Here is an 18,624-nt window from a genome sequence, read left to right as displayed (position 1 = left end):
GGTAATGATATTTTTTAATATAATAAACGTCTGTTTTATGAATTGAAATAAAGGATGCAACTATGCCAATATAATTTCTCTTCATCCAGTTAAACATTGCTGTTTCAACATGTCTAAGAATGTTAGTAAAATGGTCAATTATTTGATTATTCACCTGTATCCTCCTGTTTTGTAGCTCAAGAAACAGGTAGTCCTCCATCCCTGCAGCCAGTAGCAGCAGCCCACTCCGTCGACTCGTCTTGATCTGTAGTGACAGCTGGAAAGTGGAAACATCCTGGACGGCCTGTAAACTGCAGTAGCTGTCCCCAAAGAAAGATTCTGTAAAGAGAGAAAACAAGACTTTGACTCAGAGCTCAAATGGCACAACAAAGCATTTCTCAGTCTCTATATTTGCATTGGATGTGTTAAACTCAGCCTAACTGCTGATAGCACCAGTGTGAACTCTAATAAGAGGTTCGATGTTCCAATTAGAAGAACATTTTTCTGAGTGTAACATTATAGTACAACTTGTTCAGGGCTGATGTCTTTATTATTAAGTGCCACCCCAGCTGCTCCTGGCTGCAGAGGAGCTCCTCTGGCCTCAAAGGGATCCTCTCACTGAGACATCACTCATTACCCCTGCAGAGGTTTTTCTGGGCATGTAGAGTCTTGGGGTGCAGGATTTCCCAGGCTTGAGCTGTCTCTTTCCCAGTGATATGCTAATTCAGCCACCTGCCTCGGACTGCGCTCGCCGGGGCCCTCGACAAAATGTAAACCACGGAGGAAGTCAATTATTTCCCAGTGCACATGCTCTGAAATTGAACTGGACTGCCTCCAAGACCCCGTTTCCTCACCATGTGTTTTCCACGGCTTTGGCCAAGATGATAGAGAGCTGGGGGCTTTCCATTAGCCACCCACTCGCCCAAACAGAGATAATAGTTCAAGAGACAGGAACTCATGAGTCTTCTCATCACACAATGCAGATGCTTTGAAATATTTGGGATTGAGAAGCAGATAGAGGCGCTGCTGTGTCAAAGTTAGAACATTCCGACAAGATCATGAGGATCAAAATATTCTCTCAAACACAACAGAAGCATCCAGAAGCCCAGCAGGAAGGTGGGCTCTGTGCCACGAGGGAAAAAGCAGAGACTTAGTCAGAGAATAGAAGGAGGGAAAAGACGACAGCAAACATTCACACTCTGAAGCTCGACTGGGACTACAGTCTGAGGTTTCTAACTATCAGTGAAATTCAGTGGAGGGTCAAGAAGACGGCCTGGAGTCATCTATGTTAGTAGTGTTATTGATAAAAATCTTATTTTCTTTAATAACCTTTAATATCTAATCAATACTTTCTTGAGTCAGAGTGAAAAGTTTGAGGAGCATACCCTAAAGCATTCTAAAGTTCATTAGGCTGGGTGGACAGGCAGACAGATGGATGGACAGCCCAAAAATGAAAAAATAAATAAAAAGCCCCCGGCCCTGGCTATTGCCGGTGCAGAGGCGTTAGAGGAAGAAGTACTTTTTCAAAAGTCGTGCAGAAGGTGTCCATGTAAGAGAAAGTGTTTGTGTGCCTTTAAAGGGCAGCATGTGTCTGCGTTGCGTCTTCATTAATACCACGCTGCCAACTTCAGAACACTGAAGGGCACATTTGTCCTTTGCTTTCTCATCCTGTAAATGAACCCCTCCTCCCCATATCTGCAACAAACACTGGAAATGTGAGCAAAGACAATCATTTTGATGTCAGCAAGGACAAAAGACAAGAGTTTTTTTTCCCCCTGCCCATGCTTTAGTGATTTCACTAAGAGGCATTTGCTTTCGGTTCCAAGGCTGCTCTGTCGTGAACAAAGTCGGTGATGAACGGTCTCGGCACGGTGACAAATACACAGAGACTTTCGATTATACACTGCTGCACAGCCCCGGTCCCCTGCAGCCAAAGAAAAAAGTCACCATGTTGGTGTCTCTCAAAGACAAATATCAGAGGAAGCAGTTCCTGACAGGAAACACACATTGGACTTAAAACCCATGTTAAGAACAGTGAGATCACTCCAGGAATTCAAAATAAAAATGAAGCTGGAAATGCAAATATCATTTGTATAAGTGAATGAAATCGAATTATCACAGTTACACATCATTCATTGTGAAAATGTCACTTTTCAGAGGCTATTGTCACTAGCTGTTACTGAGTGCCGGGGGCTATTATGGTACAGTTCAGAGAGTTTCTGCTTAGGCTAAGGTATTGCAAATGAAAGAATGGTGCTAATTGCACAAGAGCCTCCAGGCTGAATCTGAAAAATGGGGGAACAGACTCTTTTCTTACAGGCAATTGCATTAACAAAGAAAATCGCAATGAGCTCCATGGTTCTTAAACCTCGAGCTTTTGTCGGATTGTTCACTGAGCATGGGGATAAAAAGCTGAAGGAGAGACTGATGCCAAGACAATTCTGCCTGGGGATTTTCTGGTTCGAATTCAGCTTGCTGCTGTTGCCTTCAGGAAGAGAAGCACATTTTCTAATGATACAAACAATAGCTCTACTCTCTGCAGTGTACCTGGACCCGGAATTCATTAGCTCTCCTGCTAAGCCTGTAAAGCTTGGGAGAAGAATGGGCTTCACATAGGAAAGCACATTTTCACTATGCTATCTGTTTAAACGCCCTGCTCTGTGACATCGCTTTTGTCTCTGCTGAAGGTATCCCTGTGCTCACATGGGTCAACAAAAATGGACACAGACCTTTAGATGAAAGTCAAACATAATGATGGTGGGATTATGAGAAAGTCTACTGTTTTCTACAACATGAGCTGAGGATTTCTCGCTGACAAGGCATGATAATCTGGAAAGGATCATGCCTTTTTTTTTCAGGAGAGCAACCTGGAGCCAATAAGCTGCGCCAGAGTAGTGTCGGTGTCTTTTTAAGATTTATTGTTTGGCTTTATTAGAGACGACAGAGGAGAAAGAAGGAACATGGGGAAACTGGTAGGCCACCAGCACCCAATCCAACATGGTGTCATTCTGTTGGTTTTAACCCAAACACAAAGCTTAAAAAGACATTTTTGGAGTGAGCTGTGTGAATCTAGCAGGAAATATTTTGGAAAATTCCTCATGTGTGAGCTGGGAGGAGTTGATAAAGTTTACATCAAACAAGACTGATTAGTGACTGTTGTGATTTGTCAGGCAGGAAGTAAAGCTGCTCTCTGCTTCTGTCTGTTCTTTACCACTCACTGGTTGATATTGTAAGGAAGTTAAACTTCATGTAGTGCTTATATGAAGGCAGAAACATCACTGGTCATTGCTTTCACATGATGTCACACCAGAGTTTCCGTTGATCGGTATTTGGCTGGTTTTACAGGTGGAAAAATGTCCAGCTGAAAAACACCAAAAGTAAGTAGTGCTTAATTACATATTATATGTTGTATAACCTAGTAGGTATGCTGCAAAAATCCATTAATATAAACTGAAAGTAATTCTACTGCAACCTACTTCCTGTTTAGTGCTGGGTTATTTGTGTACATGACATAGCACATGGCTAATTTATATGCTATACATTCATGTGATTAACGTGGATGGTGTCAACCAAAGCTTATCTCTGGAGGTCTGAAAAGCTACTGAATACTATCCAGGGAAATCAACTGTGTGGAAATAATTTGAGTTAGTCCTCGCTGCAGGTAATAAAGAAGCCAAAACAAAGGGAACTTCAGATAGCTGAGCCACATAAACATCGATACAGGCTGGCAGGTACAAGGACAGGCCTGGGGGCTGAGCAGCAGGCCTTGGATCCCTAAGTCAGCTGGGTGTTCATGCTCGGGGCGTCCTGGATAATCAGCTGCAGCAGTTTAGGAAGAGCCATTGATGACAGGAGGACTGTACCAAACTAACCAGAGTGGAAGCTTTTGTGTTTTCTTCTGGACTACTCTAAAAAAAAAAAAGAAACTCAATGGTTGGATTTGACTGTTTTAGCGGAGGTTACAGTTGAGATCATCAGTTTATGAGGACTAATATGGGACAATTGATGGTAAGACTCAATTTTCATTGCTAATGTGGAGTTTTTATGTTTGAATAAACAACTTACATACAGACAAATGAAAGAATGTCATTTAACAGTCCTTTCCAAGGTCCGATCGTGTGTAATATAAGTCAATCAGGCTGTAAATACAGGGTAGCAGTTACTCTGATTTACTGTTGGCTCAGTTTCTACTGTCTTGATCTTGTGTGAGACATATCTCACTTTATCTGTGGTTGACAAATAATGTAAACATCCATTGTTCTGAAGATACAGAGAAAATGCCTGTTGTTGCAGCTCAACATAGTGGTCAGTGGTAGCTGACACTGTTCTATGCTCTTTTTGACCTCCGGATATCCGTGCCAGTCCCTTGACAGAAACCTATGCATAGCTTCTGACCCTGTTGCTTCACCTGCTTTTCCAGCATATTCCTCTTTCCATCATATCCGGCCTCCAGAGAAACCCGTCTCCTGCTGTGAGATCCGTATGACCAGGCACTCCAGGGTTTTCCTGCCCTGATAATTTCTCCAAGTTTCTTCTAGTGCATGTGAAAAAAGACTCATGTGTTGACTTTTAACAACCTGAGAGGACAGCCTGTGATCCCCTTCAGCCACCACACCCCTCCTCACACTGCTTTATTGTGCCACAAGCAGAATGCTGGTCTCAGGCCAATGCAGATGGCTATAATTTGATGAGTGAGTGCGCTTGTATCCACAATGCTCCGAGGAAACCGAGTCTTCCTCTCTCTCACAGACGACTCAATGAATTACCCTGTTGTCTTCCCTTCCCTTCGCTTTCCTCCTCCTCCTCCTCCTCCTCTTTACCACCCTCCTTTGGTCTCAATCTAGAAACACATGCCCGGAAGAATATAGGGAAGAGAGACACACTGACCACAAGTGCAGGAAGACTGGAGACACCCAGACGACTGTGAATCCCGTGATTTGTCTGTGTGCATGAGTCAGAGTCATTTCAGTCATATTATAAGAGGATGAAGATGGACAGACATGATTTTATCCTTTAAGATGCTAGACTTTCCCCGTTTACTCAGTGTTGGCTGGTGCAATAATCTCCTGACGGCATGCAATTCCTCCCAGAGCACAGGAATGTGCATCCTCATTTGTAAGCTTGATGCTAAGACACAAAGGAAACTGTTATGACTAAGAAATCAACTGGACATAACATTTTCTCACTTCCTGCTGACCTGCACAGCTGATGGAGGAGGCCAGGAGCATTTATTTGGCATCTGTTTTCTGCATTTCCATCACTGTCTGGTTTTGGATTTGCCACTGAACAGGACAGAAACAGACTGCAATGGATAGTTAGGTCTGCAGACGGGACCAACCCCCCCCCCCCATTCATGACTTATACATGTTAAGGGTCAGGAAGTGTAAACTCCTCCATTTTGGTAGTTGTTATACTCTGAACAGTCACTGAGTTACTATGCGGACTGTGCTGTCCTTCCATATATTACATGATGTTTTCATATATAACATATGTGGGATGATTCGGTTTGGTAGTTACTCTTTTTTGTCCCCAAAAATATTTTTGGTATAAGAAAGAGCAGGCTTACCCCTGCTAGTCTTTTTACCCTAGCTGGCCTTGTATTGATCACCAAAGAGCTTACTTAAGCAAGCACGTGTTTCAGTTTCCCTAAAGTGTTTGAGCTGAATTGGCATAAAAAATCTGATTGGCACACAAAGCTTGTGTTTTAAGAGCAAGATGGCCATTTATTAAAATTAAAAAAAAAAAAAAAGTCTTATATCCTTGTTTAATTTGAAGAAGTGAAGCTGCCCAGTGTGTGTTCCTCTGCATGAGTGCTGTCATGGTAACACTGCCTGGGATCCAAACACACCGCCCACTTGCGTAAGCCATGGTTAAACCACAGTTGACTCAGCTATAAATAGAGTTTCATGTTGGTCATTTCTTTCCTCCGCTGGGTTCGGCCTACTACAACAGGCTCCTGCAAGTAATTATACAGTACTGTGCAGAACATTTAGACTGTTGGGGCCAAAAATTGAGGCAGAAGTAAGGCGTGCAATGGTGAGTAAGCACACATGAGGGCACCATAAGGTGGGAAGGATCATTGGCACAAGCCTGGTCATGCTCTGGATGTCCTTGCATTACCAGGGGCATGGAGGATAATGTGTTGAAAAGATAACAAAGATCACACCTTTAGGGCATAGTAAGGATGGATGTGGCAAGTAAGTATAGGGTATCGTCTGGGTGGGTAGTAGCGGTTGCCATGAGCACCTGGTCTTGCTGTGGACGTCCCAGGAGCCTGAAAACTGCTGGTGGGTTTTTGGGCATATCACCAGGAGTGAAAAGATCTGAGCGATAGAAATGCTGTCGAGCTTGACCTTGACTGCAGAGTGACACGTGTTATGAGCTTGATTTGTCTCTTATAATAAATCTCTACAGTTGATTACATCTTTTCTATTGTATTTGGGATTATCAAATAACTGAATGCAGATGTGAGCTTCAAATCTGATGGCAGCTAAATCATCAAATATGTTTTTAACATCAAATATGGTCTGACTTCTCTCTGGATTTCCAGCATTAATTTTGATTGCTCCTTTTCAACCAGGAAGTGATGAGTTCAAACAGTTGTCAGAATCTTGATGCTTTTTCTTGACCAGATTCCATGTCTGTTATCGGATGGATCATTCTCCATAAGCTTCAAGCTGAAACTCTTGTTCATGGTCAGAAAGTGACCGGACCAACTAGCATCATTTGAGAGGAAAGGGAAGAAGCTACAGGTGTGGTTTAGTTAGAGCAACTGCAAGCTGGTAAACAATGGCAGCCAGTGAAGATATTAGTGCATTTCTGTCAATACAAATCAGACACTGTCAGAGAAACTTACAACCTTAAGTGTGTTATTTAGTGATCAAACAAATTACAAAGGGCAAAGTAATCCCTTTCTTAAACTAAAAAAAATTACATTGTACAACCCCAATTCCAAAAAAGTTAGGGCGCTGTGAAAAATATCAGTTACAAGAATGCAATGATTTGCATACCTCACAATAAGACACGAACAACATATCAGATGCTGAAACAGGCATTTTGCCATTTGATAAAATACATCTTGAAACTGATGGAAACAACATATCTCAAAAAAGTAGGGACGGGGCGACAAAATCACTGCACAGAGTCAGGAGCATTTCCAGAAATCATTGTGTGTCAACAGAGTTCGCCATGTCATCCACAAATGCTAGTCAAAGCTGTATCATGCAAAGAATATGTGAACAGAATTGAGAAGCGCTGCTGTGTTCTCTGGGCCGAATCGCATTTAAAATGTACTGAGGCAAAATGGAAAACTGTTCTGTGGTCACACAAATCAAAAATTGAAGTTCTTTTGGAACCCACCAACACTGTCCTGTGGACTAAAGGAAAGGGAACATCTAGCTTGTTATTAGTGCACCATTCAAAAGCCTTTATCTCTGATGGTATGGGGTTGCATTACTGCCTAAGGCACCTTGGGAATGTAGTCTATTACAAATGAATGCTCAACACAAAATCAAGGACAAGATTTTTTCTGAAAACATATTTAAGAGTTGTTCATATATAAGTCCAACAGTTCATCTATGAATCATCTTGGCTTATTGAGACTAATCTGACTCCATACATAAGTGGTAAATGTTGAACTTAACAGATTTTTTACGTGCACTGCATACTCAGCAGCTATAATTGTTTCTTAGGAAACTTTCTTTTGTAAGCCAGACAGAATCCTTAAAAAGATGACTCTTAGACATCAGAATACAGCACCAAACACAGCAAATCAGTCTTCAGAGAGCCCAAAGCCACATGAAACATAGTTTTGGAAGCTTACATCATTCATTGAAATGTCTCTACTGACTGTATTTGAAAAATATTTACAGGCAATGTGCTTTTTTTAATTTCCAAAGTGATTTATGTAGTGCAAAACTTTGTTGAAATGAGGCTGTGATTTATGTCTTGTGTGGTTATGTTCAACCACTCACAACCTTTGCCTCTCACAAGAAAACATCTTTTTTTGTTAATTAGTTTTCTGGGACAACATTTCCTCCTGAATCCACTTAAAACAAGAGCAGTATTTTGTCCATAAATGATATTCCCAAACTCATCCCAGCTGCTCTTAAAAGGGGATTATCATGCCGGTGCTACATGTTTACAGACCCGAGCTTGAACACAGCAGTCTGTATAGGAAAATACTGCTAACTGCAGCACTGTAAAACAGCAGAGAGCAGAGCCACAACTCTGCATACGTTGACAGCGCTGCTTTATAAGAACCCCCCCCTTCCTCAACGACTTTTCAGAAGTCTCCGGGGACACACTTTTACAAGCTTTATAGAGCCATTTCTCAGACCAGGCTATGTCAGTGTGAAAGCAAACACATCATCATTTGAGTCCCCTTTCAAATCCCCATCTACCTCTGCATCCCTCCGAGACGCTCCAATGTGAGTCAAAGTGAAAAGGTACAATACATTTTAAAAAAAAGCAGCTTGTGGAGCCTCAGCGGGTGGCCTCCTCCCTGGTAATAATTAAAACTTTTCAGGCTCTCTGTTTGTTCAACTCGCACTTACACAACAGACCGAGGGGGGCCTCGGCAACGAAAAAATTATGACCTTTCTCTGTGAAAGGAGAATGGCAGTGTGATGTAATTTCAGGTTAGGAAAATGGACCTGTGAGAAAAGGGAGGGAAAGCGGGAAAAAGGGATGTGAAAGGCTCAGTGTTGTCTGGGTTTGTGCCATTAATGTGAGAGGGATTCTGAAAGGCTTGGACAAAATGAATAGGAAAACAGTCCTTTTTTTCTTTAAGGCTTGTTTTTGCTGAGGACAATGGACTTTGTGTTTGCATTTGCTGCCGTTTTCCACCTCCATCACTGGATTAGGATTAAAAACAGGCCATCAGAGAGGTTATAGAGGAGTAGCTTAAGGCCACAAAATATCCAATCAGAGTGGAAAAGACTGTTTTATACTTCAGAAACTCACTGTTAACTCTTCTTTACTAGCTCTGTATGGCTGCCAGTGAAAACATTTCCATCAAAAGTTGGCTGCTCTTCAGTTTTATGTAAACTCTGCTATATATTTCAAGGCTGCAGCGAACAACGAAACATTGTTAGAAGCACATGGAACATTTTCAAATGTTCAATGAGGTAAAACACCTTCTTAGCCTCCTGAGATGTGAGCTTTCATTTGTTGCATTTTTGATATCTCCTACTGATTTTGGATTAGCAGGACCTGATAAGTATGACTAAACATAATATCTCAGCAACACCTATCTGTCTGTGTGTCTATCTAATTTGTCACTACTCAAGCAAAAAGTTTTATGAGAAGATAAAAAATGATCTAAAAAAGATTTTTAGGAGATGGGGGACATGAGTAACTTTAATCCCAGCAGCATTTTTTGGTCTGTTTCTATTCAAAGTTTTGGAGTTTATAGAGTTTGAAAGATGCACGCCCAGTAACAGAGAGAATGACAGCGAATTGTAGTGAGAATACTCACAATGCTGGGAGGAATAGAGGAATATTCACCCTCTGCCATGACTTTCAGTCGTCTGGTGAGACCATGGGTGAGACTGTCAGTGCATCTGTTGGCACCAGCAGGCAATGCTTCCACCATGACAGTCCACACGTAGCGAAGCCAATGGTTTGCCTCACTGTGTCTCCACCCCAGGGGAGGGAGTAACCGGTGAATTAGATTTTGGGAGTGATCCGGAGCACTGTCTGGATCCAGGAATGTTTTCAAAGGATTCTTCACTATTAGGAATTAGGGCTAATGGCAGAGGTCTGCACTCTCTGAGTGCTTTTCTAGGTGAAAATGCAACAGAAATTTTAACAAAAATTGTGACACTATTATTCTCATGAAATGTTAGTAGAGGTTTAGGTTCGGGACACCTACCTCACAATAAAAAATCCATATAAACTGGTATTTAATATCAATGTAGCTTAATTGATCTGATTTTTATTTTATTTTATTTTTTACAAAACAGCTTTAATTGCTAAATATGCAAGATTAAACCAATTTTATCCTTTTTTTTGTTTTTGGACTACAGATTGCACCATTTTGGTAGAATGGCCCAGCTACAACTTTACTCAAATACCTAAAGCAATGCTGTGCCACAGAATAAATAGCAAATGGTAGATCATTTCTCCTGAACATATTTTTTTTAAACAAAGCTGTGAAAAATAAAATGGCAAAAAACAACATGACATATTTCCTGATTTAGATGCCTTAGGTTTATTCTTTCTATTGCATTTATCATTGGTAGAGAAATCTGCCCTGGAAATATCTCACAGACTAATATCAGAGGAGATTTATTTGTACCACATGCAAAAAGCATTTATTGTCACTTTTATTTGTAAACTTTTGTTTTCGTTCCAAAATCTGCCCGTGCTATACTTCCTCATTTTTACACCACTGAAAAGTCCCACTGTCCTCATGCAAGTACTTCCTGCTACAAATGTTCCCAAACATAAATGAACAAGTTTCAATCATAAAATCTGGACATTTTTGTTTTGAAAGTGACTGTAGAGCATTTTGGTTAGAGTGGCAATTTGCTTTTGTGACCTAACGATGGCAGACAAAGTGGACCCAAATCGAGTGAATAGCGTGAGTTCATGCAGGCCATGGAGTTGAGCGCCACCATATATTTGAGATCAGCTGATCTCATGCAAACCCTCATCAGCTGACAGCCAGCTGATCCACTCTAAACATGTTATTGGCTAATTGCACTCATACTGCTGTATATAAACTGCTCTAGCCTGGCTATGCTTTGCTGCTCCCTCAGCAAGATGCTTTTTGCAACCTTCCTCCACCCCAGCTCCTCCTGTGTGCTATAGTTGAGTTCATCAATATCATTCTGTTGTCACTGATGCCACTTAATAACTGTTAATAAAGAAAAAACGTATAAACCACAATCATGTGCTTTTCTTGACAAAGTGGTCCTGACTGAAATGAGGCTTACAGGTCAGCAAAATAAGAATAATAGTGCAGGGAACCCCAAATGTAATGTCCTCATATGAGGATGCTAGGACGTAGGAAGTTATTCCAAGAGATAGATATTCCAAGACGTGTGATGTATTTGTGAGCTCATCAGGCTAAACCAAAGAGTTGTGGGTCATTTTGACTTTTGGACTGATGATCTCACTCACCTAACAACGTAGTAAAACAAACACAGCAGTGAACAGAAGCATTGTAGAGACTGAGGCTCTGCTGTGGTTTACGACTGGCTAATACAAAGCGTGCCTGTGTCAGCACAGCCAAGCTACGGAAGCCATCAACCGCCGAGGTCCCAGTGGGTGGGTCCTGTTAAAATGATCCCCCTGTGACATCAGAGCTTTCACCCCCCTATCCCCACACCAAGTGACCCCCTCTGCACCATTCAAACACACTTTCTTTTCCTCATGTACGGAAGAAACATTCAAACAAGTGATTGTTTATAGCGGCGAGTGTCTCTGTTTTCCCTCAGCTCGAGTTTGGCTGTTTATAGACTGAACATTTTAACACCCCAGTAATGAATTCCAGTGTAAAATCTCACCATGTGAAGTGAGTAGAACAGGGGAGATGACAGGGAGGACGGCAGAAGTGCCAAATATGGAGGGGTATCACATATAAAATTGTCGCTTCAGTGATTCAATTCACACCGAACAGAAAAGAAAGCTTCCACTGCTTCCACACCTTTACACTCAACGACATCCTTATAAATCTAATTAAAGGTCAATGAAGGAATCTCATTACCATACAGGGCTTTATTAAAAAAGAGAACCTTAAAGGTGAGAGAACAAGTCGAGAGCACTGAATGTAATGCATGGCTGGCTTTGTTCCACCGCACTCACGGTCTAAGGTAATAAGAGGAGGAAATTAAACAGCAGTTAAGTTCTGTACAGCCACTTAAGTTTCCATTATTTACAATGTCAACACAAAAGTGGACGGCAAAGTAGCCCTGTGTCCTGTTACTTCATCTACCGATTAGTACGGATAATTAGACCTGATTATTTTAATGTGGGTTATTTTAGGCCACCAGATTGAAGATCTCATTTCCCCATGATGCAGCTGGGTAGAGAGCTTTTCCAGTCTGTCATGAGCTCTGACTTTCTCACCTCACTTTGACGCCAGTTTCTATGATGTTTGAAAGTGCAGGGTTGTGTAAAGTTTAATCAGTAAGTAGATTAAAGTTCATCTCCACAGCATCTTTTAAACTTAAAGATCACAAGTGCTTTTTTTAAAACATAAAGGACTGTATTAGAGGAGACAGAAGCGACAAATGCACATGAGCCATGAATTTAACCCAAGATTAAGTCAAAATGTGAGTGGTTGGCAGGTGACAGCAATTAAAATATAGAAAATCATAGGCTTTATGCCTGTTTCTATTTGTGCATGTTTGCATTTGCAGATACCGCGACATGCCAGTGACTAGGTTTCAAAAAACAGTTTTGCTACCCAGAGAACTCCCAAAGAAATTGTGATACTGTGCCATGTGTACACAGATCCTGTCTTCTGACAGCTGCAGATTACCTGCACAACCATGACTTCGATCAAACTGTTCAAATAACTCCACTGTTAACTTCACATACTCTGAAATGCACTCACTGGCCACTTTATTAGGTACGCCTTGCTAATACCGGATTTGACCCTCTTTTCCCTTCAGAGCTGCCCTAATTCTTCATGGCATAATTTCAACAAGGTGTTTGAAACATTCCTCGCAGATTTTGGTCCATACTTACTTGATAGCATCACGCAGTAGATTTGTCAGCCGCACATCCATGATGCAAATTTCCCTTTCCACCACATCCCAAAGGCGCTCTGTTGCAGCACCTTTGAACCAGAGAACAACCACTCATGCTATGAGTTACCAAGAGTTCAGCGTTCTTTGAGCTGAAGATGGATAGACGGCACACATGAAGCATCCTGCTAGGTTTGTAAACATGTCCCATCCCTGGAATGTAGAAATGATGACATATAATATCATAAGTGAAGCCTTCACAGGCATACTGTGGACATTTCTGTCTACTTCTCTGATATTTTTGAACACTTTTTCCAAGAAATTTGACAACATTTTCTCCAGGAGATTTGTGAAGGAACGATCTCCATGAGATTTTGCTTTAAGGAGCATTATAGCTGAAAGTCATCAGCATAAAAATGTTACAAAATGTTGCATTACGGACAAAATATTCTCTCCCAGGACGGTTAAGTTATAACAGTATAGGGCCCAAAACTGAGCCCTGAGGTACCCCACTATGACTTTCCTGCCATACCTGATGTCTGATTTATAAAAACACAAAAACTTCTATCAGTTAGGTACAATAAAGCCCACTTTAAATCAGTTGCAGAAATTCCAGCAGTGTCTAGGATCCTGTTTATCAGGGTTTTGTGTACTGCCATGCCAAATGCAGCAGTAAGGTCCAGTAAGACCAAGACAGTAAGGTGACCAGAATCTCCCGCCATCATGGTGTTACTGGGGACTTTCACTAAATCTGCTTCTGTGGAGTACACTTAGTGGAACCCTGATTGAAAAGTATCCAAAAAGCCATTTTCTAAATGACAGTTAATTGCTCGGCTACCACTCTTTCCAGGATTTTGGATATAAAGGGCAGTTTAGAAATAGGCCTGCAAGTTTTTTCAAGTCAGAGAGATCTAAATTTGGTTTCTATGGTTTCAGCTCAACCACTGGCGGTTACAAAACGTGGAGACAATGCCAAATGTAGTGACTTATTTGTGCACATACATTGGAAAAAAACAAAAATAACTTCCTCACTGCTTAAGTAAACCCTGATTTCAGTAACCATTGATCTCTGTTAGCTCTAAAAACTTATTCTAGCTTGTCTCTGTAGTCATAGTAATTCTTATTGTTTATCTGAGTCATGGTTAAACAAAGCATTTCCTTATTATCTTTCATCACCGCCTCATAGCTCTCACAATAAATGTGAAGTTCCACATTTAGCCATTTAATGGCAAAGCAATGCATGCTAAAACCCACTTAAGATAGCATTGACTGCTGAGAAGTGGATTACATGGTTTAAAGGGCGTATGGGAATCTGATGTGTTTTGATGTGCTTATTTCAACACAGTGTGATATTCATCCATTTATTTTCTGTATTTCTAATCCCAGGCCGGACTAAAGGGGGGCTGTAGGCAATCCCAGCTGTCACTGTGCAGAGGTAGGGTGCACCCTGGACTGGTCCCCAGTCAATCACAAATATTCACACACATGTATGGATAACTTTGAGCCAGCAGTCAACGTCAGTGGCACATTTCTGACTGCTGAGAGGAAGAGGAAGACTGAGTACCCATACAGAACCCACATATGCACAGGAGGAACACACAAACCAGGAGCCCTCCTTCTGGGAGGCAATAGTGCTAACCACTGCAACCCATACAAAGTGCACTAAACTGCAAAAAAAGCCAAGCAAACACCAATAACCATTGTTCAGCCTTGGTTAATTCAGCAGACCAAGGAGGATCCCCTCCATCAACAAAGACATGTTAATCACTGCTGGAACCAGGATCTGTAAGCTGAGACTGAGCCGGCTGATACTGTGGATGACATGCTGCTTCTATCTAACCTGACACATCAGACAGACTCTTTCACATATCTATAGCCTGATATTGTCACTTGTCTACTCACTATCCCTATTGCTTACCAGTTTGAAGAACAACTAAACCACATCCATTGCTTTCTCTTCAAATAACACAGACCCCTTGTTTCCACTTAGATATGACTATGGAGGCATTTCTTTAAGAATCTCCATGATATATGAGATCCCTGAAGATCCCTCTTGTGTAAAATTTTCTTCTGGAATGTGCTTTGATTACTTTGAAAGAATTTAACTTTGGTGATTGATTTTATAAGTCTATCATGGTCAACATAATTTGGCTTTTTGACAAAAAAAGAACAAAAAACCTCTTTAGTGTCAAAAAGAAAACAGATTTCTACAAGTAAAGTCAATTTAACAAAAAAATGTAAGGTATAATAAGTGACTGCATAAATATTCTTGTCTTGTATTCTTATGTTTGTCTATTTCTTAAACCATTTGTGTGTAGCTTTTGCTGTATACTTCAACTCATTGTCTTGCAGGAAAATGAAACCTCTTCAAAGTTGTACTTCTCTGGCAGACTGAGTAAGATTGTCCCTCATGATTTTCTTCTTTTTTGCTGCATTAATGTTATACTTCACTTTAACAATCCTTCAAAGGTTGGCTGCTGAGAAGCATCCCCACAGCATGATGCTGCCACCGACGTGCTTATTAGTGGGGATGGCGTGCTTGTGGTGAAATCAGTGTTTGGTGTTTGCCAAATATTTTTTAAATTTACGATATAAGTTAGAAGGCATATGAAGTTATAATGAGTTAACTTACATACAAATGAACATTTCTGCTAGTGAAATGAGTTAGCTTACCTTGTATGGCCGTTGATATGTGTTTTAAAGGAAATATGTTTTAAAATATGCTACGATTTAGACAGGCTAATTTCTTCGTACATAATCTTAGTCAATTTTTGTCTTGGCAATTCTCTTAATATTTATTCTAAACTACTGAATGCCAAAATAACAGACAAGTAAACCAACATCCATGGCTACAGGCAGTTTCTATCAGATTTCTTTTCTTTTCTTTGCATTTGACACTACGAGTATCACATCATCCGCAAATTTATTAATATACGAACATCAGTCACATATGCAAGAGGAAATAAAGGATGGGTAGTCTGCTCTTTATCTGACGGAGAACAAGTGTATCAGATTGAAGCTTTGCAAGATGTATCCACCTGATGACATACATGAAATCTTGCTAATTTATTGACTTTGTAAGGTTAGCTTACATCAGCTATTCGGTCCATCACCTACAGAACTAGTTGGTAAATAAGCTACAGTTTGATGGTGCCCTCAATATTATATGTAATGAAAGTAGTGTCCTACCATAGCAACTATAAACACCATGCACATCAATCTGAGTATTAAAGCAGAAAGAAAGGAAGGCAAAGCTACTCTCCCAAGTAACACATTACTTTTTAATGCAGTTAAGTCCTTTTAACCCTTGAGATTTTCTGAAGGATTTCATGATAGCCTGCGCAGAAAATTTCCTGACTTCACATTGGGAAAATATCTGGGGGTGAGACTCTGGTGGTTGCATTCATACATGCCGCTCACCCAGGTAAATGCAAGAAATTTTCTGCAAGTGTGAACAGTCATGAGCCCAAATTTACTGTATAGGCAGCGTGAGCTTAGATAACTGCTTCTAGGCTCCAGTACAGCCCTGAGGAAGCTTCTCATCTCCTCAGCGAACATCTGACAGGAAAGCAGAAATAAAACTATGTGTCCAACGATATCAAACTCTTTGACTTAGACTATTGAAAAGCACAAACATTTATATTCCTCCAGCTCTGTGTTTGGGGGTTTTCAGCTTTAGGGTAAGCAGTCACATTCTTCGTTTAGCCTGAGTCTCTGTGCTGTGATTCAAACATCTCTCTGATTCCTGCTTCTTCACTTAATGTCAGCATACTGAGTTACTGAGGTTCTTTCCCCCTCAGTTATTTTGTGGGTTTGAGTTTTTCCATCAAACATACAAATGGTATGCTGTTGCTTAGTACTCAGACATTGTTCAGTCACATATTGGAGTAATGGAGAGCGTCTGATAGCAGTTTAGTCATCTTTTTTGTGTTTTTTTTTGGTTACTGAAAAGTTTTCTGCGTGTTGGGTCTTATCCTGATACTGACTCATTCACCGTTAACAGTCATCTCTGACATATCAATAGCTCCATTCAGCCTTTTCTCCGAGTACTCCTTATGACTGCAGTTATAAGAACGAGTGCAGGCATCACTCACTCCACCACTAATTATCAGCGTGACATTGGCTTTTCAGTGGGCTGGAAAACACTTTGCTGAGTAGCAGCTCACTGTCATAAATCATTCCACTTAAACGTCAGCAAAAGGGGATGAGATTTAGGACCGGGACCCTGAGAAATCTCGTTTGGCTGGGGTCCGTTGCAGGGGAACACTTCAGAGACAGTGTTTAAGTTGGACTAGTCTGCTGTATGGGATCCAAATACTTACCAGACATATCTCATAAATTTTCTTGTTCTTTTCTCTTGTTCTTTGTCCATTTTTGGATATACCTCCCATCGGGGTCTCATGTATCAAAAATGTCCCAGCCTCTTATGTAGGTCTCAATATTATCCAAATGTCTCAATGTAAGGCCTGATGTCACGTCAAAGTTTTAATCAAAATCAGAAGCTAAGCTGGTACTTAGACTCAGATAAAAGCTTGTTCTACAAATTCCTTTACTCTTCATTCAGCTATCATGTATGTGTTGTCAAACACATGTGCTTTGCCTTTTCATTTAGCATCTTAACTGAGGAGAAGTGCAAGTTAACCACAAGCTCCTGCATGGAAAATGCATGGCTTGACTCTCCCATAAGAATGAATAGATGCATAAAGAAACTGATCTGGTAAGCACAGTTAAAACACATGGAATGCTAGCATTTGGTGCAGATTGGGTCAAAGGATGGGCCTAACTGCAGGATGTTCAAGTCCTATGTAAACTTAAGACTTTGTGCCAAGTTTCAGATCAACCCACTTACACTATATGGACCTAAGTATTTGGTCACACCTGCTGATTATTGAACTCAGGTGTTTCAATTAGACCTGTTGCCACAGGTGTATAAAAGCAAGCACCTAGACAAGCAGTCTCCATTTACAAACATTTGTGATAAAAAATGGTTCGTTTTGAAAAGCTCAGTGACTGCAAGCGTGGCATTGTGATGGATGCCACCTATTATTAGAAAGTGGAAGCGTTTAGGAACAACTGCAACTCTGCCACGAAGCAGAAGATGATGTCAAATCACAGAGAGGGGTAGAAGACTGCAAAAGCACATGGTGTGTAAAAGTCGCCACTGCTCTGCTGATTCAATCACTGAAGAGTTTTGAACCTCCACTGGCATTAAAGCAAGCACAAAAACTGTGCATGGATGTTTTTCAGGGTTTGGGCTAGGCCCCGTATCTCCAGTGAAGGACAGTCTTAATGCTTCCAAGACATTTTGGACAATGCTACGCTTGTTGGTGACTGTGATGACTGTGCCCTATTGCACAAAGCAAGGACTATAAAGACATAGTTTGATGAGTTAGGTGCAGAAGAGCTTGATGGTCCCGCACAGAGGCCTGACCTCAAACCCGCCAGCACCTTTGGGATGAACTGAAATGGAAATTGCGAGCCAGGCCTTCTTGTTCAACATCAGTGCCTGACCAAATACATGCTCCGCAGAAAGAAAGGGTCCAAATTCCCACAGAAACACTCTGAAATCTTGGCTCGTAACAAGGTTGGCCCCCTCTGACCACTATCCTTGTGGCTGGCTTTGGCTTGGGATGGATCAAAGTTGTCCTTCCAGACTTGGCAGCATAACTATGTTATACCCAAGATTTTTGAGGTTTTTGTACATTTTTTCCCACGTTGTCCTCTTATTTTTCTTCTTGAGAACAACTGCCTTTGGTGCAGTCCCTCTGTACAAATTACAAGACACACTGTCCAGGTCTGCGGGCTACGTTTCTTGGGTTGTAAAGTCTTTTCAAAATTCTAATCAAGCAGTATGTCCACTGAACAATATATCATTGTTTCCTTAAATGTATGTTTATGACATGACGAGGGAGAAAAGCTGTTAAAAAGTGGTGCCAAATGCCGGCTC

General features: G+C 41.0%; 1 protein-coding gene across 1 annotated transcript in view; it reads right to left on the bottom strand.

The window, feature by feature from the left end:
- Positions 1–18,624, bottom strand: part of cspg4 (chondroitin sulfate proteoglycan 4) — a 133,618-nt gene that overhangs the window by 57,084 nt on the left and 57,910 nt on the right. Inside the window, exon 2 of the mRNA XM_041796001.1 lies at positions 155–318. Within this exon, the coding sequence (XP_041651935.1) occupies positions 155–318 (164 nt within the window). The remainder of the gene's footprint in view (positions 1–154; positions 319–18,624) is intronic.

This window comes from Cheilinus undulatus, linkage group 9, assembly GCF_018320785.1.
Source record: "Cheilinus undulatus linkage group 9, ASM1832078v1, whole genome shotgun sequence".
In the NCBI taxonomy this organism is placed as follows: Eukaryota; Metazoa; Chordata; class Actinopteri; order Labriformes; family Labridae; genus Cheilinus; species Cheilinus undulatus.
This window is presented reverse-complemented; position numbering and strand designations above follow the sequence as displayed.